General features: G+C 40.9%; 2 protein-coding genes across 5 annotated transcripts in view; both read left to right on the top strand.

Moving 5' to 3' along the window:
* mtf2 (metal response element binding transcription factor 2) overlaps positions 1-5,180 on the top strand; it is a 52,079-nt gene extending 46,899 nt beyond the window's left edge. For both annotated transcript variants that reach the window (XM_060830594.1, XM_060830593.1), the window contains exon 15: positions 4,184-5,180. In XM_060830594.1, the coding sequence (XP_060686577.1) occupies positions 4,184-4,532 (349 nt within the window). In that variant the 3' untranslated portion in view covers positions 4,533-5,180. The remainder of the gene's footprint in view (positions 1-4,183) is intronic.
* Positions 5,181-11,767: 6,587 nt separating this feature from the next.
* The window catches only part of LOC132818834 (coiled-coil domain-containing protein 18-like), a 164,578-nt gene continuing 151,792 nt past the window's right edge, over positions 11,768-24,553 (top strand). For all 3 annotated transcript variants that reach the window (XM_060829960.1, XM_060829961.1, XM_060829958.1), the window contains exon 1: positions 11,768-11,894. The gene's annotated coding sequence lies outside the window, so the exon portion shown is untranslated. The remainder of the gene's footprint in view (positions 11,895-24,553) is intronic.

Raw genomic sequence — 24,553 nt, 5'->3', positions numbered from 1 at the left:
ATGACCAACCAGCATGGTCATTCTTAAAGAATAGAGACTTAAACAATCCAGGACTTCTTCAAAATATAATTTTAGTTACATCCTACTGTAAACTTTTGCTATAAACTTTTTGCATTGTATGATTTTTAACTTTGTACACTCCAATCCAACACTGGTGTCTCCAAATCATGCTTTGTCCTGGATGGTATTATGCTTGGGGTCCAAGAGTCATACAGCATGGAAACAGATCCTTCAGTCCAACTGGTTCATGTTGACTATGTTCCCAAAATAAACTAGTCCCACTTATCTGCATTTCACCCATATCCCTCCAAACCTTTCCTATTCATGTACTTATCCAAATGCCTTTTAAATGTTGTAACTGTACCTATATCCATCACTTCCTTTGGCAGTTCATTCCAAACATGAACCATTCTCTGTGTAAAAACAAAACAAAAAGCATCCAAACACAATTCCTTTCCATTCTACTTTCTTGCTCATCTCTAACTTTTAAAGCTTTAGCTCCTTAAAATAAGCTTGCAAAAGAGGTGAAATTGTTACAGCCAATTAAACTCAGGAAAGTAAAAAAGCTGAAATTGATGCTACTAGAGTTAGATTTATATACATTTTCAAAAATGTAAAGAACAGTTAAACTTTGCAAAATAGATTTAAAAAGTAGTGAATTTTCTGCATTTTGGTACTTTGGGGGATAGGGGAGGGTAGACATGTTTTTTAATTTCATTTTGAAATTTGTCCTGTGGTCTGGAGATTTTGAATGCAAGTTTGCTCGCTGAGCTGAAAGGTTCGTTTTCTGACATTTTGTCACCATAATAGGTAACGTCAGTGAGCTTTCAGTGAAGCACTGGGGTTATTGCTCGCTTTCTGTTTGTGCTTAGGTTTCTTGGGCTAGTGATGTCATTTCCTGTTTTTTTTCACCCCAAAGGGGATCCAAGTCTGGGATTTGTTGGCATAAGTACATCCAGACACAGTCAGGTAATGTGCAAATTTCAGTCAGACAAAAAGCTATGTAGCAGGAGAAGCCCTGTTAGTTTAGCATTCCCCAAAACAGTCTGGCTGAATGTGACAAAGGAGAAAATTGTCACACAAAGGGTTCAAAATTAATAGGGAAGAAGTCAGATTGTTGGCACTTTTAAGTTGACAAAGTGTCAGGACCAAATGAGATGCATCCAAGGATTCTGAAGGAGGTGAGAGTGGAAATTGCAGGGCACTGGCCATGACTTTTTAATTTTGGCTTCCTTGGACTTGGGTGAAGTGGACTGGAAAATGGCAAACATTTTAGCCTTGTTCAAGAAAGGTTGTAAGGATAATCCCAACAATTACAGACTAATAGGTTTAATTTTAGTGTTGGGGAGACTTCTAGAAACAATTAGTCAGGATAGAATTAATAATCGCATGGAAAAAAGCTTAGAAAGAGTCAATACTGCATGCCAATGAGACAGTACTGTGACTCAGTCATTAGCATTGCTGCCTTACAGCACCAAGGACTCTGGTTCAATTCCAGCCTCAGGTGACTGTGTGGAGTTTGCACCTTCTCCCTGTGTCTGTTTGGGTTTCTGCAAGTTTTCTCCCACAGTCCAAAGATGTGCAGGTTAGGTGGAATGGCCATGCTAAATTGTCCATCGTGTCTGTAGATGGATTAGCCATGGTAAATGTTGGGCTACAGGGATAGGGTTGCAGGTGGGACTGCATCTGGCTGGGATGCTGTTCGGAGGGTTGGTGCAAACTCGATAGACCAAATGGCTTTTTTCCAAATTGTAGGTATTCTGTGGTTTCTAAAGGGGTGATCATGTTGAGTAACTGTGCTGCAGTTTTTCGAAGAAGCAACAGAGTTGATGAGGGTCAGGCAGTTGGTGTGTCATATATAGGTTTTCAGAAGGTTTATTACAATGCCACACAACAGATCTTGAAAGTTATTAGTCATAGTATAAAAGGGTGTGTAGCAACATCAATGCAAAATTGGCTGAATGATTGGCAACAGTAATGATTAATGTATAGTTTTCAGATTGGAGAAAGGTTTGCACCGGTGTTCCCCAGGGGACTCTTGCTTTTCCTTATATATGTTAATGAGCTAGATCTTGATGTCTTAGGGATAATTTCAGTATTTAAAGATGATACTAAACTTGAAAGAATTGTAAACTGAGAAGGACAGAACTTCAGAAGGACTTTGATAAGTTCACATTCAATACAGAGAAATGTGAGATGATGCACTTTGGTTAGAAGAACATTGAAGGATAACAGAAAATAGGGCCTACAATTCGAAAGTGGATGCAAGAGCAGAGGGTGATATTCCAACAGATTATTGAACTTAGTAGGGCAGATGGAGAGCAGTTAATGAGGCAGAGTGTTTTCACCTATATTAATAGAGGCATACAGATAAGAACAAGGATGTGTTGAACTTTTACAAGAACCTTGTTAGACCCCAGCTGGAGTATAATATACACTTGTGGGTGTACATTATAGGAAAGATGTGAATGCATTGAACAAAGTGCAGAAGTGATTTACAGTGTGGTGTAATGGTAGTGTCCCTACCTCGGAATCAAGAGACCGGGGTTCAAGTCCCATCAGTTCTACAGGTGTGTAGTAACATCTCTGAACAGGCTGATTAGGAAAACAGGTTAAATAAAAGATGAGTTAAGTGCCTTTGTGGGCCGTTTGAGTCCCAGCTATCATTTAAGGGCAGCACGATGGCTCAGTGGTTAGCACTGCTGCCTCACAGCACTAGGGACCCAGGTTCGATTCCAAATTCTGGCGACTATCTGTGTGGAGTTTGCACGTTCTCCCCATATCTGCGTGGCTTTCCTCCGGGTGTTCCGGTTTCCAACCACAGTCCAAAAATGTGCAGGTCAGGTGAATGGGCCATGCTAAATTGCCCATAGCGTTAGGTGCAATAGTCAGAGGGAAATGTGTCTGGGTGGGTTACTCTTCGGAGGGTTGGTATGGACTTGTTGGACCAGAGGGCCTGTTTCCACACTGTAGGAAACCTAATCTAATCTAAAGAATGGTTCCTGGAATGAGAAACCTCATTTACGAGGATAGATTGAGGAAGTTGGGACTGTTCTCTTTGGTGTGAAAAAAAACGAAGGAGATTTAGAGAGTTTCAAAATCATACGTAGGCTGAATGGAGATGGGGAGAAGCTGTTCCTACTTGTAAAAGAGAGGAAAAAAGAGAATGAGGAGGCATAGACTTAGTGATATGCAAACAAAGCAAGGATGATGTGTGAGAAACTTTTTCACACTGAGTGTTTAGGGTAAGGAATGCACTGCTTGCAAAAGCAGTGGAGGAAGATTCAATTGAGGCATTCTTAGAAATAGTGCACAGAGCTATGGGGAAAACACAGAAGATTGGCACTAGGTAATAGAACAAGTGTAAGCCAAATGACTGCCTCCTGCGCAGTATCAATTGTGAGATTGTGAATAAGTCTTGAGAAACTTAAGTCAGTAAAAGGTGCAGAAACAGAGGTCTAAAAGATGAGTTTAAGGAACACACTCCATAATAAATGAGCTGAGCTAGCTTGTTTAAGGGTTTCCAGAACAGACATTGACGAAACAGGTGATTGCAGAAATCTTCTGAAAATAAGCCACTTAGTGTTTGTGCCAACTGAATAAGAAACTTTAAAGTGAAAGTAGGTGGCTATTTACTGAACTTTGAGTGTAAGTTGTGGGTTAGAAAGGTAAATCTTTGTCTGAGACTGTGCTTAAGTTCTTGTATCGTGTGACTTTTTTCTTGTATGAAATAAACTGTTCATTTTTCAAAGTGCCATTGACAGCCTTGAGAATATATTCAGTCATAGATTTATGGTTAAAAGAAAAATACAAGATATGTGTTCTATCAAGCTTAAACACACTCAGGAATGTCTAAATTGTTCAGTACTACAGCCAGCTGGGATCATAACAAAATATAACTTTAGTTAGGTTGAAAATTGAACTTAGCATTTTATTTTCCATCTTCCTATCCCACAAACAAAAAATTTATAAATTGGATGTTTCTATTTATGACTTAGTTACTTTGGTTGGAGCAATGTGATGATCATGGTTGTTCATAGTGGCACCTGTGCAGTGAAGATGAGTGAAACTTAATATTTTTGAGATCTAAGCAGTATTGGAAATTAGACCTATAAATGTTACTTTTAAAGTAAATGTTTCTTTTGAAAATTTTAGCTCATTTTATCGTTTTATTTTTATTTAGCCTTTCTGGTCCAAGAAGAAAATCTCGTACTGTTAGATCTTGGCCATTAACATTGCAACGTTTGAAAAAAAGAAGAGGCCATACTTCACCTAGAAATTTTCAGGCCCAGACATCAGAAAGTGGAAATGATAATGATGAAAAAGATAATTGCCAGTATGAAGGACTTGATACAGAAGTCATCAATGATCAGGACATGCACCTGAATCATTTAAAATCATCTATTACTAACTATTTTGGTGCTGCTGGTAGACTTGCCTGTGGTGAAAAGTATCGAATCTTGGCTCGTCGGGTGACTCTGGATGGCAAAGTGCAGTACCTCGTGGAATGGGAAGGAATAACTGCATCTTGATTCCTGTAATAAAGTTTCTTTTAGAGGCTTAGTTTATCTTGTGAACTCTTGAACTTTTGAAGCTGATCTGCAGACAGTCATTACAGTCCTAATGTGTCTCGGCTTCATGCATATTTCTAAATTTTATTCCTATGCAACTGAGAACTTTAAACCCTGGGAATGGGTGACTTCGAGTAACTATTGATTAGCCATAATCTTCAATATTTTCAGGAACCATTTGCAATATTTTACAGTGTCTTTCTCCACTCAGGCTTATCTCTTAAGAATTTTGGTGCTACTGCTTACAACTGTGTACTTAAAAAAAATACCTGCAGGGATTAATTAATCTGTAGGTCAGTCTGTACCAAAATGAAGTTATGTGATTTTTTTATATTGTCTGTAGCTTTGTTAGATGTTAAATTTTTGTGTTGAATTCACAGGGTGAAGAGTATTGCCTTTTGATGTAGCTGTACAGTACCTGGCAGTTTTGTACCGTGATGATCACACCGATACCTCTGGAATTTAAAAGAAATGTAACCCAGGATTGTTTTTAAAACCGGCAACTTTTTTGTAATTCTAGTTTAAGCAAATGTTAGTTATTGCCATGTGTCTCTAAAGAATTTGAAACGGGCTGGTTTAGCCAAAGAATAAAATTCACACATTAAGTAATTCAGAAGTGTATAGCTTTTAAAAGTCAGGTTTTACACAGTTTCATTCCATAATCTACACCTTTTGCAATACTTTCCTCCCACTTTCATTATTCTGCCTCTTCATATTGTAATGAATCATCATTTATTTCCAGGTGTCAAAAAGAAACTATATTTTACTGGTCTAAGATTCTGTAGGCATTTGTACTCTTATAAATTTTGGATCAGAGTCACTTTATTCAGTATTGGCATAGGGCAGTTGTTTTAGGGTTCTTGCCCTTTCTGGAAATTGTGGTGGCAGGCTGCCTTGTAATACCATAATTCATGTGGGGACTTTGTATTTAAAGTGCTAGTGGTTTCAACCAGTGAGAAAGAGGCATCCATGTCATGATGGATGGAATGTGAGAGAAACATGAAGGCAATGATATGTCTGTGCACCTGCTACCCTTTGCCTTTCCAGATACTGGATGCTGTGGATTTGAGACAGCTTTTTGGCATATGTGGAACATAGAGAGAGTGGATTTTTCTTTAGTGAACTAACCCTACCTCACCCATGAACTACATTTGGATTTGATCCCTCTATGTACACAAATAATTAACTGCTAATACTTCAGCAGACTGGTTGGGTGCAATTAGTACCTTTGTACTAATCAGCTGTTCCCCTCCAAGCCAGTCATCATCAGGACTTGGAAACATATATTTTTCAGCAACGTTCTAGTCAAATTGCACTGCCAAAGCAAGTGTTATCTCAGAACTACCTGTAATTCAAAACCTGCCAATTCAATTATGACATACTAGATTCTTCCATTCATTAGTACAGATTTCTGAAATTCCCTCCAAGTGCATTGTGGGTCAATCTGCAGCATCTGCACTACATCACTTCAAGAAAGCAGCTCATCAAGGGCAACTAGGGACGGGCACTAAGTGTCAGCCAACCAGCGCTGCCCATGTCCCCCAACTGATTTTTAAAAAAAAATCCAACCATACAACATTAATTGATTCTCCTTTTATCCATACATCCTCAAAACTCCCAAAGTTTTTCAACATGGTTTCTCTTGAATGAATCCATGCTGACCATGCCCAATTTTGCAATTACCTTCTAAATGTACAGTCGTCATATTGTTCACAATGGATGTTAATTTCTTCCTTACTACTATTATCAAGCTGACAGATCTCTCGTTATTTATTTTCCTTCTTGTCACAATCCCAATTGATGTGATTACTGAACTTTAGATGCTAAACAAAGCTGATTTGATAGATCGGTTTGTTTTATGAGATAGTCTCTCCCTGATACACAAGAATGCAATGTTGCAGATTTGGTTTTAACAATAAAACAGAAGTTTATTTCACAAAAGAAATAATCAAATAGAATAACTATACACCAATTGAGATGCTGAAACAGATAATCCCACCAATCCCAATAGATACCTTGTATAGGATCAAAGCATCCTTTGTGTAAAGCATTCATACTAGACGAGAATCCTTTCTTCCAATATTCTTAAGTTTTAATTTAACTGATGTAAAATCCCAACCTAGTAAACCTGAGCCTTCTGGATACTTTCCTACAGCTGCACTTGAATTTTAATTATTAAACCCCTCTCCTGCAGATAAACCTGTAGGCCGATACCGGTAGTTCTCCTGTAAATCTAGTTGTGTTCTAGCTAATACAAATAATGGGGCCTATAGGAAAAGTGGGGTTAAGGGAAGACCAGCAAAACATTTCACTTAGCTGCTCAAAAATCACTACGTCTAATGCAAAGAAGTATAGCACAGCCTGAATGAAGGTTGAAATATTTATGAACAAAAGTAAATTTAACAGTACATTTTAAACAAATGTAAGAAAGCTGCTCTGTCAGCAGGTGACCAGTGCATGTGCAAAACAGCACAGATGGGAGCAAACATCACATACACAGGATGGGCACAGAGACTTCAGCACTGAGATGGTGCATGCATAGAACGTCACAAACTTCACCTGTGCATAATGGCACGAAAACCAGCACCGACATTGTACATGTGCAGAACAGCGTGGAGATTTTAGCGCGCATGTCTAGAACAAAGCATGCAAACCAATCCCCATTGAAATCGTGCTGTTGCCAACACAGCTAAGTGTTCTCTAAAATACCATACCTTAATTCTTCAGTGACATTCTAGCCAAATTGCACTGTCGAAACATCTGTAATTCAAAACATGCAAATGCAATTAAAATAAGCACAAATAACACCCTATAGTCTTTCATCCATTTATATAGTAGGTTTTCCTATGTAACTTCCAGTCGCCAAAAACTTTTTTCAGAATCTGTAATTATGAAATAAATCACAAATGCAACCAGTGTGTTCATAGCCACTTCAACATTCTGGGATAAATGTAATCTGCTCCAGATTCATCAACCCTTAATCCAGTTTTTATTTTCAAATACTATATTTTATGTCTTATGGTCTTACCTATTGCTTCAGTTCTTCTGTTTTATGAACTCCTTAGTTATATGGTATTTCTGGGATATTTCTATATTTTCCTTCGAAAAGACCCCACAAAGTATGTTTCTCTGAAATTTCACTGTTCTTAGCTATAACGTTTGCACCCACCTGCAAAAAGGACCCAGACAGGTCATTCTGCTATAATGCGTATTTTATTAATACAAATTCTCTAACGCAATTGATGATTTGGAGACACTTTCTAAAGCTTGAACTTTTAAAACATGTTGGCTACAACACAATTACATTGCCAACGCTTTAAGCGCTGTTTCTAAAGTACAATTTTTCTATAATGTGGGGTTGGACAAGAACGCACCATCACATTATAAAAGAACTACCTGTATTTGTGTTAGCAAATCTTCTGCTTTTATCATTTTGATAAAAGCTTCTTCCAGCTTTCATTCATTTGTTTCTTTCATTTCAGTTTCTTGGTCCTTTCCTGGACTAGAGATTGCTTCCAATCTTCAATGTCACTATTCTTAGCATTCTTATATGCTTTGTTTTATCTAATGCAATCTTCAACTTCTGTTAATTGGGGTATTCGTGCATTTGGGAATATAATCCCATGTAGACCTTGTCATTTAAAAAAATCCATAAAGACTATAAGAAAGGAGAGCAGAATTGGCCTATTCGGTCTGCTCTGTCATTCTTATGTCTGCCATGTTTTCCAACCCCATTCTCTTGCCATAACCCTTGGTCCCCTTAATCAAGAACATATCTATCTCTATCTCAAAACCACTCAACATCTTGGCCTCCATAACTTTCTACAACAATGAGTTTCACAGATTCACCACCCTCTATCTGGAAAGAAAAATCCTCATCTCAGTTCTAAAAGTAATTTCTTCACTGAGGCTGTACCCTCAGATCCTAGTCTCTCCTACCAGTGGAAACATCTTGTCCACACCAATCTACCCAGTCATATTCTGTACGCTTCAATGGACTACCCCCCCCACCCCCAAAGTACCTACTCCGAGTCCTCAACCACTCAAGATCATTCTTGTAAACCTCCTCCAAGGCTAGCACATCTTATTTAGATACAAGACCTAAAACTGCTCCAATATCCCAAATATGGAGTGACCACAGCCTGAAATAAAATGAGAAATTGCTGGAAAAACTCAGCAGGTCTGGCAGCAATGAAGAGAAAGTACAGTCAATGTTTCTGGTCCAGTGACCCTTTGCAGAACTGAAGGTTCCCCCTTCGCAGCTATTCATTCTGCCAGGCTGACCTGTATCAACTTATTTGTCTGTCCAACTGTATTTTGGTCTCTGAGCTCTAGCTCCTGTTTACTCCTCCACCCCGAACTTTCCATCTATTCCCTCTTCTGCATAAATACTAACGTTTTCCTAGCTTCCATCAGATTCGAATAAGTCACTGGACCCAAAATGTAAACTCTGCTTTCTCTCCACAGATGCTGCCGGACCTCCTGAGTTTTTCCGGCAATTTCTGTTTTGAGTTTCCAATTTTGGCGGTTCGCAGTTCTTTCAGTTTTTTGACCAGAGCCTTTTAGAATCAGCAGAACATCCCTGCTCTTGTATTATCACCCTTTATTAAATGAATGCTAACATTGTATTTGCCTTCCTTACTGCCAACAATCTACATATTAACTTGAAGAAAATCCTGAACTAGGACTCCCACATCCCTTCATGCTTCAGACTTGCAAAGCCTTTCCCTGTTTAGAAAATAGTCTATGCCTCTATTCTTAGTACCAAAATGCCTTGCCTACATTGTCTTCCATTTGCCACTTCTTTGCCCAATCTCCTAGCCTGTTCAAGTTGTTTTGCAGCATCCCTGCCTCCTTAACACAACCTGTTCCTCCACCTATTTTTGTATCTGCAAACTTAGCAACAATGCCCTCAGTTCCTTCATCCAGATTATTACTGCACAATGTGAATAGTTGTGGTCCAAACACTGACTTCAGCTGATCACCAGCTGCCATCCTGAGAAAGACCCCTTCATCCCCACTCTCTGGCCGACTGGCAGAAGTCAATCCTCTAATTACGGCAGTACCTTGCCTAATACCATGAAATCTTACTTTGTTTAGTAGCCTCCTATGCGACTCACATAATGACTACCTGTCTACAATCAAATCTTTCAGTGCATCTTCTCAATCCACCATCTACAATTTCAGTAGTTGTGGGTATGTTTGCTGAGCTGGGAATTTGGATTGCAGATGTTTTGTCCCCTATCTAGGGGACATCCTCAGTGATGTGGAGCCTCCTGTGAAGCTACTGTGTCGGTTAGAATTTACGTGGTTTCGATCCTATTACTTCTGGTTGCCAGTTCCCATTATTTGTTGCAGTGGTCAGTATATTGGGTTTAGGTCACTGAGTTTGTTGGTGTCTGTGGATGAGTGCTATGCTACGAGGAAGTCTCTGGCTGTTCTCTGTTTGGCTTGTCCTATTAGATTGTCCCAGTTGAAGTTGTGGTCCATGTTGTCTGTTTGTATAGATACTCAGGATGAAAATGTGTTGCTGGAAAAGTGAAACAGGTCAAACAGCATCCAAGGAGCAGGGGAAATCGACGTTTTGGGTATGAGCCCTTCTTCAGGAAAATGTGTGCTTTTCCAGCAACACATTTTCAGCTCTGATCTCCAGCAATTGCAGTCCTCACCTTCTCCTCATTACTCAGGATAGCTGGTTGTGGCGTTTAGTGGCTGGTTGATGTACATGAATGCAGATCACTACTTGTCTGCCTGTTTGATCTATATTAATGTTTCATGCAGTCTCTGCATGGAATCTTGTATACCACGTTTGTCTTGCACATGATGGGTATTCAGTCTTTTGTTATGGTTGTTGCCTGAGCTTGGCTGTTGGTTTACATGCTGTCATAAATCCGAATGGTCAGAGAAGTCTATCTGTTGGTTCTGAGACTTTTTTTAAATATAAGGTAGAGTGGTTAGTGCCTTAGGTGTTGATATGTCCTTATTGCATTGTTTGTCTGCTAGACATCTGCAGACAAAGTTGCGGGGATATCTGTTCTTAGCAAAGACTTTTAGAGGTGTTTTTCTTCTTTGTTTTGCAGATGTTGTAGCCCTTTGAACAGAGTCCTAATAGCAAACCCTTACACAAACCTTGATCATCAATTTAACTTTCATATCTGTTTCATTTTCAGATGCTAATTTCAGAATAAATCATATACATTTAACCTTCCTGTAAAATTCTATCACTTTCTGGTGACTGTCTCCCAAAAGATCCTTCATAGGGATACCTTTTTCATTTCAGAAGACCAAACTCAGAATTGGGAAGGGTTTTTCTGAAGAAGGGTCACTAGACCTGGAACTTTAATTCAGCTTTCTCTCCCCAGATGCGACCAGACTTGCTGAGTTTTTTCCAGCAAATTCTGGTTTTGATTACAAACTCAAAAATAGCTTGGTTCCAAAAACGAGGCTCTCGGCGGCCAAACACCTTGAGGGTGTCTTGGTTCTGTGGAAAAGGCAGGAAAATGGATACCAGCTTGAGTTGCCCTTTCTGAAAAGTAAAAAATGAGGTCTGCAGATGCTGGAGATCACAGCTGCAAATGTGTTGCTGGTCAAAGCACAGCAGGTTAGGCAGCATCTCAGGAATAGAGAATTCGACGTTTCGAGCATAAGCCCTTCATCAGGAACATGAACAAGAAGGGCCGAGTGCCTTTGACAATGAGCTCAATACAGAATGCAAGTTCGCATAAGGTCTGAAACCATCATCAAGGCCGTTGTAATTGACGAGTTTATCATTTTCCTCCAGTCGCCCTGAAAAAACTGTCGTATCAGCCTCACTCATTATGTGCAGTTCCATTGCGGACCCCTATCCTCGTTTCTTTAACGGTCGCCCTCACACCCGCCTCGATTTGACAAAGCCGCGCCAAAGTGGATGGCAGACAGAGGTCCGCGCAGTCCAAACGGAAAACCGTATTGGAGGGGCAAGAATGCAGTACGACCAATAGAAATGGCGGATGTGTTCCAGCCGTCCAATGGGAAGGGTGTATAGACCCGTGCTATCCAATGGGAAGGAGGCAGGTACATGTCCAATGGAAAGGCAGAGCCCCGCGCTGTCCAATGGGGAGGGCGGAATGGCTCGGCCGGGCCTAGTGCCGTCCAATTGGAACGGTGGAGGTGCTGGGCCCCGCGCTGTCCGATTGCAGGCGGCAGCAGCGGCGTGGAGTGGGAAGATGGCGGTGGATTGGTCATGTCCGTTCAGTGTTATGATGGCATCTAGATTACACCAGTGTGTTTGAGACGGGCAATCACTGTCTCTATTCCTCAAGACGGGTTACGGTGTTGCTCTAGGTAATGTCGCCAGATTCGAGTATTTATTGCGTTCATTTCGGTTTGACTGAATCACAAATCGACCCCTGAGTTGATTATTTTTGGTTAGTACGAATTTTGGGATACTTATATTGATATATTTTATGGATTGAATTTTTGTTAGATTCCCAGATGAATCACTAATTATTTAAAACCCTAGTTGTGCCCAGCTCATTTTTAGTGCGGATTCTTAACCTATTTTAATACATCTTCATACATAGAACCTGCAGCTGCACAACCAGTCAAGATCTGGGGATGGTTTAATTGCTCTGTTTAAGAAAGTTTGAGAGATTGATTATTTGTAAATAGAGGTAGTCATGGTTACTTATAGACACACTCATAGTTGAGAATGTTAAAATGAGGATTTACAAGAATAAAATTCACTGGAATGTTCACATAAGCTTTCTAGATATCAGACGGCCACGCGATTAAATCATAGTAGTTTATACCATAATGTTTATTTAATTATTTCACACATTCTAGAAATATCACTTACTTATCACATTAATTAGAAATTCGGCGATGCTTACGTAATGGTTTGTGGTTTTTTTGGTTAAACGTTTTATGATAATATTGGGGGAAATTGTGAGCTTTTCATAAATATTACCCGCTGCTTATGGTATAATTCACTGAATTTGCAATTCCATGTCTTAAAAATCTTCTTTGGGGGATCTTAACAAAGTTTGTGTCAATGACATTTCTACTGATCTGGAAAAACTCTCGCAAAATATGAGCTTTTATTTATGCAATACTAAAATTATCTGTTCCTTTCTTTACATTTAAAGGAACAGGAGTGAGCCATTCATCCCTTTGAGCAAATTCTGCCATTCAGTTTAATCAATGCTGATTTATATTGAGATCACATCAACCTCTCCTATTCTATCTTGCCAAACAAAAATGTAACCATCTTATAATCCTCAACAACTGTTTGGTGGAGACAGTTCTGGATTGCTCATGCTTTTTCTGGGGAGAAAAATATTTTTTGACATCAATCCTGAATGGCCTAGCTCTTTATTAATAAACATGAAGCTAGAAAAGTACATCATGTCAGACAGCATCCAAGGAGTGGGAACGTCAGCATTTTGGGCCGAAACCCTTTGTCAAGACTTGTGGCCCAGCTCCTGTTTTGATAATATGCTCCCATGTATTGCACTCATCCACCAGAGAAATATTTTCTTTCTCTTTTTATCCTATTAATTTCTTTGATTGCCTTAAACATCTCAATTCGGCACCCTAATCTGCTATATTTTAGGGAATACAAGCCTAATGTATTGAGTTTGCCCTTAATATTTAACTCGTTTAGTTAATTTGCTTGCTTTAGGGCATCTTGTGTCACAATATTACCTCACAAAATTTATGGTTTCACTCTGTACACGACGTACAAAAATTGTTTCAAATCCCATGTTAGATTCACTGGTCTAAGATAATTTATTTGTCCAGATGTCACCATAAAGTGGTTTGAACAATTGATTGCTTTTATAAAATGTATGTGTAATCATTGTTGAATTCACAGGAGGAATAATGAAAATTAATCTGAAGGGATTTATAAGAAATTAAGAGTCTTATAAAGTTATTAAATTTCATTATTCTAGACAATGAAAAATAGTAGAGTCTTGTTACAAAGATCCATCGTTGTGTCACAGAGGGAATGCAGTCACACTCATTTGGTTGTTGGCTGGGTTGTCATGGTTATGAAAGACCACTTCTATTGTTGGTTCTAAATTGTCAGGAGTACTGTGGAATTCAGTGGAAATAATTGTGAAGTAGATTGAAGCACTTTACCACCTTAATATGAGTATTTGTTTTAAATTTTACATGGATGTCAGGTTGGCTCAGTGAAGCGAAAAGTCACTAAAGTTAGAAGATTGTCTTCAAGCCATACTTCAGGATTTTAACTCATGATTTAGCTTTATAATTCATTGCAGTACTGAAAGAGAACGTAAAATGCATTTTCTTTTGTATCCACTGCTTGTGAGGCAAATGGATAGCAAAGGATACTTTCTAGATGGTGAAAAGCTGCACACTTGAACCCATGATACTTACGGTTCCACCAGTTTCATGGTTAAATTAAAATGAAGTGACTTTGATATTAGTACAATCTAAGTCTTGAAATTCTAGAACAGTGACTATTCCCCTGACTGTACTATCCACATAACAACAATTCTCTTTTCTCTCTTTTCTTGAATGGCTTCCTGTACCATAGTGCTATCCTCAGTTTGTGCATCCTCCTGACAGCCCCCACTCTCATTCACAAAGCAGCAAGAATCTCAAGACTGTTAGACCAGCTCAAGGACTGAAATGTCTTCACCACCACCTTGATCACTCGAATTGCCTCGCTCTTGTCTCTGATCACTGACCAAATTTGAAGTAGTTAATGCAAGGGGTGCCTCCTGAAGCAGTGTCCAGGGAACACTCTGTCTCCCTAATTTATTGCAGTGTTCTAAGCTCAGCCTCTAGCTCATCAACTCTGAGCTGGACTTCCTCAAGCTACCAACATTTGCGACAGATGCAGTCAATCTGAACCACCACCTGTGATATTAAAAAGTTAATTTGCTCCACTGACCTGCAAGAAGTTGAATGCTCTGGGGATAAGGTGGTGTGACTTTGTCTTCTATCAAGGCTTAATCACCCTCATACATTATACTTTTGTACCCTAATGGGTCCAACATCACACCCTCAGGGATCTGTGAAAATAGCATGTAGGAATTGATGTCCTACTTAAACCATGCAAAGTCCTGGTTAAACCACATCTACAGAACTAAACGTAATTCTGGACATCACATTTTAGGAAGAATATAGTATACTTAGAGGGATTGCTTTATAGTTTCGGTAGAATAATTCCTTCATTCCAAATGTTAAGAAGAGAGATTGAGAATCCATGGTTCTATTGCCCAGATTATAGAAATGATGGGGAGTGAAGAAAGATTAAATCAAAGTTTTCAATGTGTAATTGGAACACATAGGATAAAGTAAGAAAAATTATCTTGTGTGTGGAAAGCCTAGGATTAAAAGGCATTGTTTAAAAAAGCACTATTCAGAGTGCAGTGGGCACAAGTCCACTGAATACAGTTAAGGAGGAGTTGGACAGAATTTTAATTACTAATTGGTTGAAGGGTTATGGGGAATGGGCAGAACAGTAAAGTCTTCTCTCGGCCTCCTCTGCACCAGGGAAAACAAACCTAGCCTATCCAGTCTCATCTCGTAACTGAGATTTTTCTTCCTTGGCAACATCCAGGTGAAGCTCCTTTCACCTTTTCCAGTGCAGTCAATTTCTTCTGATAGTGTGGTCACCAGAACTGCATGCAGTATTCCATCTGTATCTGAAACAATGCTCTATTAAGTTGGAACACGACTTCCTAGCTGTTATATTCTGGGGTGATAGCTCATGGTTACCACTGCTACCTCATTGCACCAGTGACCCAGGTTTGATTCCACCCTTGGGCTACTGTTCTGTCTGGAGGTTGCATGTTCTCCACGTGTCCCTTGATTTCCTCTGGGTGCTCCAGTTTCCTACCACAGTCCAAAGATGTGCAAGTTAGGTAGATCAGTTATGCTAAATTGCCCATAGTGCCCGGGGATTTCCAGATGAGGTGGGTTAGTCATGGGAGATGCAGGGTTTCAGGTATATGATAGTTGGATGGGTCTGTTGTGGATTCGAAGAGCTGATTGGCCTGCTTCCACATTGTAGCGATTCTGTGATTCACTCTGGTTATTGAAGGCAAGCAGCTCCTATGTCGTTGCCATCTTGTCTATGTGTGCTGACACTCAGGGATTTATGGACTTCTACACCAAGATCCCTTTTTCGCACAATCCTCCCTTGGGGCATACCTTCATTGCATAAATCTTTATCAGATTTTGCAAAATGCAGAATCATACACTTATCAGGATTAAATTTCATCTCCCATTACTCTACCCAATTTACAAGCTGATCAAAATCAGACTGTAGCCTGAGACCATCCTCCTATCAACAATATGTTCTTATGTAAATTAACAGTACTCTTCTTTTGCTGTTTTCACCTTGCTGCCACTTTTTCCTGAAGGCAACTCTCAAGGTGCTTGATGGCTTCCCAGATGCCACTTTGGACGATCCTGGGCCAGTGATTCCCAGGTGTCTACGGGAATGCCGCACTTCGCTAGTGAGGCCTTGAAGGTATCACTGAAGCGCTTCCTCTGTCTACCCGTGGTTCATTTGCTATTTCAAAGCTGTGAGCAGAGCACCTGGTTGGGGAGTCTTGTGTCGTTCATGCAGGCGACATTCCCAGCCCATCATAGTTGATCAAAGGTAGTCAGTGCCTCGATGCTGAGGCTGTTGGCCTAGTCAAGGATGCTTATTATTGTGTCTTTTATCTTGGCAGATTCACAGGATCTTGTGCAGGCAGAGTTGGTGGTACTGCTCCAGTACATTGAGGTGTCTGGTATAGACAGCTATGTCTCAGAGCCATAAATGAGGGTGGTAACTACCACAGCTCTGTCAGCCATGATCTTACTGTCGGATCTGACGTTGTCCTTGAACACCCTTTTTCTCAGGCAGCTGAAGGATGTGCTTGCACGCTAGAGGTGATGCTGGATCTCCTCTTCATTGCTGCTTTGGCCGACAGGCCACTTCTGAGGTATTGGAAGTGGTAAGGCCTCCCTCCAAACCTTGATGATTGGGGATTTGCTCCACAATGTTTAAGTTAGTGACTCCACACTATTAAAAACCAAGTATCAAGTTGCAGGATTGCACTCTTATGTTCTTATGTTCCATTTGGCACACAGCACAAGATATTTATTAATAAGGAAGACCATTCAGCAAGTTAACCAAAAATCAAATAACTGCAGATACTGGAAATCTGAAACAAAAACAGAAATTGCTGTCGAAATTAAGCCAGTCTGGTAGTGTGTGAAGAGAAAGCAGAGTCAATGTTTTACGTCTAGTGATCATTCTTCAGAACTGATTGAAGCTTGGAAAAGGTGATAAGTTAATTTGTTTGATATTGCTCTTTCCCACCCGTTAGCCTGCCACTGCTGGATCTAATTTTTTAAAACAATTCCAGCATTTTGATATCTACAGCTGTACATATAAACACCTTTTGGTTGTTCTTTGCCTGAAAAAGAATATTTTATACTAAATGCATGTCATATATTCACCAGTAAATTTCAATTAATATCCTGAAATTACCTTGTTCCTTAAATACCCTCCACTCCATAAATGTCTTCTCCCAGAAGCCTGATAGTTAAGCCTAAACATTTGGAATAATGAAGAAAATGCTGGAAAAACTCATCAGATCTAGCAGCATTTGTTGGTGATAGAAAATGTGATGTTTTATCAGACCATTATTTCAGTCTACCTGCATTAGGATTAGCAGTAGAGGTTGATCATTTTGGTTCATTGAGTCTGCATTGCATCTGCAGTTCTATGTTTTTGTTTGGGTTTTTCTGGTTTATCATTACTGTACTACCTTACTTTGACAATATGGAAGGGGTAAAAAATGAGGTCTGCAGATGCTGGCGATCACAGCTGAAAATGATGAAGGGCTTATGCCCGAAGCGTCGAATTTCCTGTTCCTTGGATGCTGCCTAACCTGCTGTGCTTTAACCAGCAACACATTTTCAATATGGAAGGGGACCAAAGATAAACTGCTGTAGGTGTTATTTCTCATGATGTTTCCACTTTGATAGGAAGAGTAAAAGAGCTGAATGTCTTTGAAATAATGAAAAATTGAAAATGCAGCTGTATCAAGGAGTTAGGGCAATATTCTTAGATTAGATTACATATAGTGTGGGAACAGACCTTGTTGGCCCAACAAGTCCACACCGACCATCTGAATAGCAACCCACCTAGACTTTGTATATTTTTGTACAATCACACCTTCACCTAACACTACGGGCAATTTAGCATGGCCAATTCACCTAACCTGCACATTTGTTTTGTACTGTGGAAGGAAACCGCAGCATCCGGAGGAAACCGTGTCAAGGTACGCACACCCACGCCCTCCACCTCCTCCATGATTTTCACTTACCCAGCCCCCAACGCCTTATCTTCACCATGGACATCCAGTCCCTATACACCTCCATCCCCCATTACGAAGGCCTCAAAGCCCTCCGCTTCTTCCTTTCCAGCCGAACCAACCAGTACCCTTCCACTGACACCCTCCTTCGACTGACTGAACTGGTCCTCACTCTGTTGGACCTCTTTGTTGGATATGTGGAACAGTCCATCTTCCTTAGCTACACTGACACCACCCCCCACCTTTTCCTCCGCTACATCGATGACTCTATCGGCGCTGCCTCGTGCTCCCACGAGGAGGTTGAACAATTTATCCACTTTACTAACACATTCCACCCCGACCTCAAATTTACCTGGACCGTCTCAGACTCCTCCCTCACCTTCCTAGACTCCTCCATTTCTCTCTCGGACGACCGGCTCAACACGGGGGTGTTTACTATAAACTCCCACAGCTACCTAGATTACACCTCCTCCCACCCTGCCCCCCATATTCCCAATTCCTCCGCCTCCGCCGCATCCGCTCCCAGGAGGACCAATTCCAATACCGAACAACCCAGATGACCTCCTTCAAAGACCGTAATTTCCCCTCAATCGTGGTTGACGATGCTCTCCACTTCCCGCTCCTCCGCCCTTGAACCCCACCCCTCCAATTGCCACCAGGACAGAACCCCACTGGTCCTTACCTACCACCCCACCAACTTCCAGATACATCGTATCATCCTTCATCATTTCCTCCACCTCCAAACAGACCCCACCACCAAGGATATATTTCCCTCCCCACCCCTATCAGCATTCCGGAAAGACCATTCTCTCGTTAGATCCACACCCTCTCACCAACCCAACCTCCACTCCCGGCACCTTTCCCTGCAACCGCAAGAAATGCAAAACTTGCGCCCACACCTTCCCCCCACCCCTCACTTCCCTCCAAGGCCCCAAGGGATCCTTCCATATCTGTCACAAATTCACCTGCACCTCCGCATACATCATTTACAGCATCCGCTGCACCTGATGTGGCCTCCTATACATTGGGGAGACAGGCCGCCTACTTGCGGAACGTTTCACAGAACACCTCTGGGACACCCGGACCAACCAACCCAACCACCCCATAGCTGAACACTTTAACTCCCCCTCCCACTGTGCCAAGGACATGCAGGTCCTTGGCCTCCTCCATCGCCAGACCATGGCAACACGACGCCTGGAGGAAGAGCGCCTCATCTTCCGCCTAGGAACCTTCCAACCACAAGGGATGAATGCAGATTTCTCCAGCTTCCTCATTTTCCCTCCCCCCACCCTTTCTCAGTCCCAACCCTCAGACTCAGCACTGCCTTCTTGATCTGCAGTCATCTTCCCCATCTCTCTGCCCCCACCCTCTCTCTGGCCTATCACCCTCACCTTAACCTCCTTCCACCCATCGCATTCCCAACGCCCCACCACCAAGTCCCTCCTCCCTACCTTTTATCTTAGCCTGCTTGGCACACCCTCCTCATTCTTGAAGAAGGGCTTATGCCCGAAACGTCAATTCTCCTGCTCCTTTGCTGCCTGACCTGCTATGCTTTTCCAGCAACACATTTTTTCGCTCTGATCTCCAGCATCTGCAGTCCTCACTTTCTCCAAATTAAAACTAGTAGTCAGTTTTAGAATAAATGATCAATAATTTTGGACTGAGATGAAAGATTTTTTTAAAGGGAGGATTATGAAACTTGGGAATTCTGTACCCTAAACAGTTGTGGATATTCAAGGTGGAGATTGTTCAAGATTACGATATTAAGGAAATTGAAAAATATTGTTCAAATAAGAAGGCGGAGTTGAACTAAGCTGTGATCTTATTTAATTATGTAGCAGACACAGAATGTTCTTGTCCAACTTCCTTTCTTTGTTATGATGACTATTTCAGTGGACACACCACCTTTTTGCAATGCCTCTAATTTGTCTCTACCCAAACTTGCACCAAGTACTTTTTAACCTCTTCCCCCTTGTGCTTAAGGTCCACATTGACTCTGGTTAAATGGTCCATAAGTTTTAAAATTCTGTAGAATCATAGAGTTCATACTATTTGGAAACAGGCCATTTGGTCCAACAAATCACAGAGTATGCCACCCAGACCCAAGCCCTTACCCTATATTTTTCATGGCTAACACACCTAACCTACACATCCCTGGACACCACAGGGCAATTTAGCATGGACGATCCACCTAACTTGCAAATCTTTGTACTGTGGATGAAAATTGGAGCACCAGAGGAAACTCACACAGACATGGGGAGAATGTGCAGAGTTTGCACAGTCATTCGAGGGTGAAATTGAACCTAGCTCCCTGGCGCTGTGAGGCAGCCATGCTAACCACTGAACCATTGCCATCCAGGTTACTCTGAAACTTTTAATTTTCTTATCACCCTAAGCTCTATAATCCTGCACTTCATTGATTCTGGCCACTTAATCATTCTGCATTTTATTGCTCTGCTCTTGGTGAATGGGTCTTCATCTGCCAACTCATTGCCTCACTACCTTACTTTACTTTGACGTTTCTGAAAGCCTACCTCCTGTGAAACAACCTGAATATTTTCTTTCATTAAAGTTAACATATCAAATTGTTGTTGTGAGTAAGAAAATATAGTCTGTGTTTTTGGAATTTACATTGTTCACAATGTCAGACTTTTCAGATGGTAAAGGCATATATCATGTTTTCAGTATGTGGAGGAGAGTTGAAGAGAGAAGAGGTATTTTGGAAGGGAAAGATCTAGAAGGAATGGTCCAACAGAACAGATGAAATAATATCCCAATGCATAGCAATCCCTGCATATCCTTAAATAAAACTCATTGAATTTCCAGTAGATAGTCTCATGATGATAATTATTTGTCAATTAACTAATTAGAACTTACAAATATATCAAAAGATGACCAATTTCTCCTGATCCCTTCTGACATGCCAATTGGTTATAGATTTTTTTAATCAACCTGTTCAGATGTGTTATGACACACCTCTGCAGCAGATGGGAATTTGGGCGTTCTGGCAAATTAAATTCTATATCTGTAATGAACTGCATTCCTCAATGTGAACAGTCAACAAGTAACAGCTGAAAACTTAATTATTTACTTAATTGTATGCAATAATTTCTCAGGTACACTAGATGGCAAACAGTGTCTACCTGATGTCTCTTGAGTTCATGTAACCTTTGATTCAGACAGGTCCATTCAGACTTGAAAGTGATTAATTGTCTCTTTTAGTTTGTGCATTGCTGGATTGATCCTGCTCTGAAGGATGAATTAGGAGAGCAAATATTGAGCTCTTACTGCCCAGTTAAGTATGTGCTGTCCTAGAAGGACTGGAAATCCTCTAGTCCAATTAGAAATGAGCGTATGGTTTGTTGTTCTGCTTCATACAGTTTTACCCTCTTTCTAAACCTTGCTAAATATTCATGACTTCATTGCAGTTTCTGGAATTGTTGTAAACTCTTAGTAATTAAATGTGTTTTTATTGATTGCCTAAGTAACCCCATTTCCCCTCTCTATTTGTAGTAAATTGTTATTATCGAATACTTGGTTGTCCACTTCATCCAAAGGTGACAAAAAACCTAATTGTTTTCTTAGTGCTTCAGAATAGAGGTGTTATGCTTCCATTCTACTTCGATCTGAATGACTGATAAATTCAATGTATGATCTATCGACTCTGATACATGGTGCTTGAAGTGTTATACGATAGGTTATTTGGAGGCGTTTGCATTCCTTTCGAGGCTTATTGTGTTTCATCCCAAGTTAGCCTATGAAATTTTGGTCAGGGTTGCATGGCGGCTAAGACCATAAGACCTCAGAGCAGAAGTAAGACAATCAGTCCATCAATTAGGAGAAAGTGAGGACTGCAGATGCTGGAGAGTCAGAGTCGAAAAGAGTGGTGCTGGAAAAGCACAGCAGGTCAAGCAGCATCTGAGGAGCAGGAGAGGCTGACTTGCTGTGCTTTTCCAGCTTCATACTTTTCGTCTCATTTGGTCCATCGAGCCTGCTGTGCCATTCAATGGGATCGTGTCTGATCTGGTAATACTCAACTCCACTTATATGCCTTTTGTTTTTGGGGGTGGTGGTCAGAGAGAGAGAGAAGATGTGCAGTCTGCACTTGCTTGAAGTTTTAGGATTCTGTGCAGAGAAAGTTATATCTAGAACAACCTGAAAGGCAGATGGGGGTCAGGTTGTGGTAGTGACCCAAGTAGGATGATCTACAGGTCTTGGCAAAAATTCTTCCAACCTCCCCTGCTGGTTTCATCCGTCCACCCGTTAGGTTAGTCTGGTCAGAAACCATTTCCCCTCGCAAAGCGTCTCTTCATTCTTTCCTGCTTATAGTGGTCCAGTGGTCAGGGGTTTGATATCAGTCAGAAGTCAGGCTGTACTGCTTGGCAGTTTTTTCATGGTCATGATGCAGATATGTATCTGGCCATAAGTGGCTGAGGCTAAAAACAAAAATCAAATCAGTGGCAGTCATGTGTTTATTGGGAGAGTGAAGTATCTGCAGTATTGCAGTCCTGGGGATAAAGGAGACCGATCCACGATACTTGAAATATTACAGAATGCCAGCAAGATGAAAACTGAATATAAATCTCATAGTATTGGTGTGTAGTGCAGGACAGAAAACATTATTCAGGTATTGAGAGCTTAAGGAACCTTGTCAAGCTTAAAAGATGTCGAGCAAGAATTTTCCATAGGTTGCAGCTCACATCAGGAAGGAAGAAAATAAGGCAGCAGCTTCTAAACTGAAGTAAAGCATTATTTTTAATCCCATTGGTAAAATGTGATCCAGATGTTTCGTGGAGTTGAGGAATTTGAGGAGAGAAAATCAGCATCCACAGTTTTTCCCAGATCTTTAACAGCACTAACAAAGGTAGAAGAGGCAATGAACTTTGAACTGTCAGACAGAAGCTGTTTTAAATTAACAGTTAACTTGGTTTGTTTAAATTTTCAGTTTCACTCAGATCAACTATGATGTTATTAAATGGTAGAACATGCTTAAGAGGCTGAATAGAGTCAGAGTCATAGAGCTGTACAACTTGGAAACAGACCCTTCAGTCCAACTCGTCCATGCCAATCAGACATCCTAAATTAATCTAGTCCCATTTACCAGTATTTGGCCCACATCCCTCTAAACCCTTCCTATTCGTGTACCATCCAGATGCCTTTTGAATGTTGTAATTATACCAGCCTCCAGCACTTTCTTTGGCATCTTATTCCATGCACGCACCACCCTCTGTGTGAAAATGTGACCCCTTAAGTCCCTTTTAAATCTTTCACCTTTTGCCCTCAGGATTCCCTTTATCCTCCTAAGAGGAAAAGGCTTGGCTATTCACCCTATCTATGCACCTCATGATTTTACTAACCTTTACAAACCTCAGTCTCTGACATTACAGCGAAAATGGCCCCAGCCTATTCATCCTCTCCCGGTAGCTCAAACCTTCCAATCCTAGCAACATCCTTGTAAATCTTTTCTGAACATTTTTAGGTTTCGCAGCATCCATCCTACAGCAGGGAGAACAGAATTGAATGCAGTATTTAAGAAATGGCCGAACCAATGACCTATACAACTGCAACATGACCTGCCAACTCAATGCACTGACCAATAAAGGAAAGCAAACCAAATGCTGTCTTCACTATCCTGTCTACCTGCGACTCCACTTTCAAGGAACTATGAACCTGTATTCCAAGGCCTCTTTGTTCAATGTACTCTGAGGTATCCTTCACTGTCCACTACACCTCCAATTTTGGTGTCACCTGCAAACTTACTAACCTTACCTTTGATGTACACATCCAAATCATTTATATAAGTGACGAAAAGCAACAAACTCAGCACTGATTGTTGTGGTACAGTGCTGGTCACAAGCCACCAGTCTGCAGTGCAACTCTCCATCACCACCCTCTGTCTTCTACCTTCAAGCCAGTTCTGTATCCAAATAGCTAGATCTCGTTGTATTCAGTGATCTAACCTGCTAACCAGTACACCATGAGGAGACTTATCAAATGCCTTACTGAAATCCAAATAGATCACGTCCACTGTTCTGCCTTCAGTTACCCTCTTTGTTACTTCTTCAAAGGAACTTGAACTTCGTGAGACAGAGCCAAGTTGACTATCCCTAACCAGTGCTTGTCTTTCCAAACACATGTAAATTCTGTCCCTCAGGATTCCCTTCAACAGCTTGCCCACCACTGATGTCAGGCTCATGGGTCTGCAGTTCCCTGGCTTTTCCTTAGCACCATTCTTAAATAGTGGCACCACATTAGCCAACTTTCAGTCTTCCATCTGCAGTTATCAGTGATACAAGTATTCTACTCTTGTTCCTTGTTCATGTTTGTGTAACAAAATCATGAATATCTTTTTGCATGAAGCTTGGAGTCTGTATTAGAGTCATAGAGATGTACAGCATGGAAACAGACCCTTCAGTCCAACCCATCCATGCTGACCAGATATCCCAATCCAATCTAGTTCCACCTGCCAGCACCCGGCCCGTATCCCTCCAAACCCTGCCTATTCATATACCCATCCAAATGCCTCTTAAATGTTGCAATTGTACCAGCCTCCACCACTTCTTCTGGCAGCTTATTCCATACACATACCACCCTCTGTGAAAAAGTTGCCCTGAGGGTCTCGTTTATATCTTTCCCCTCTCACCCCAAACC

This window comes from Hemiscyllium ocellatum, chromosome 9 (genome assembly GCF_020745735.1).
Source record: "Hemiscyllium ocellatum isolate sHemOce1 chromosome 9, sHemOce1.pat.X.cur, whole genome shotgun sequence".
Classification (NCBI taxonomy): domain Eukaryota; kingdom Metazoa; phylum Chordata; class Chondrichthyes; order Orectolobiformes; family Hemiscylliidae; genus Hemiscyllium; species Hemiscyllium ocellatum.
The sequence above is the reverse complement of the archived record's forward strand: the minus strand, read 5'-3'. Positions and strand labels throughout refer to the sequence as shown.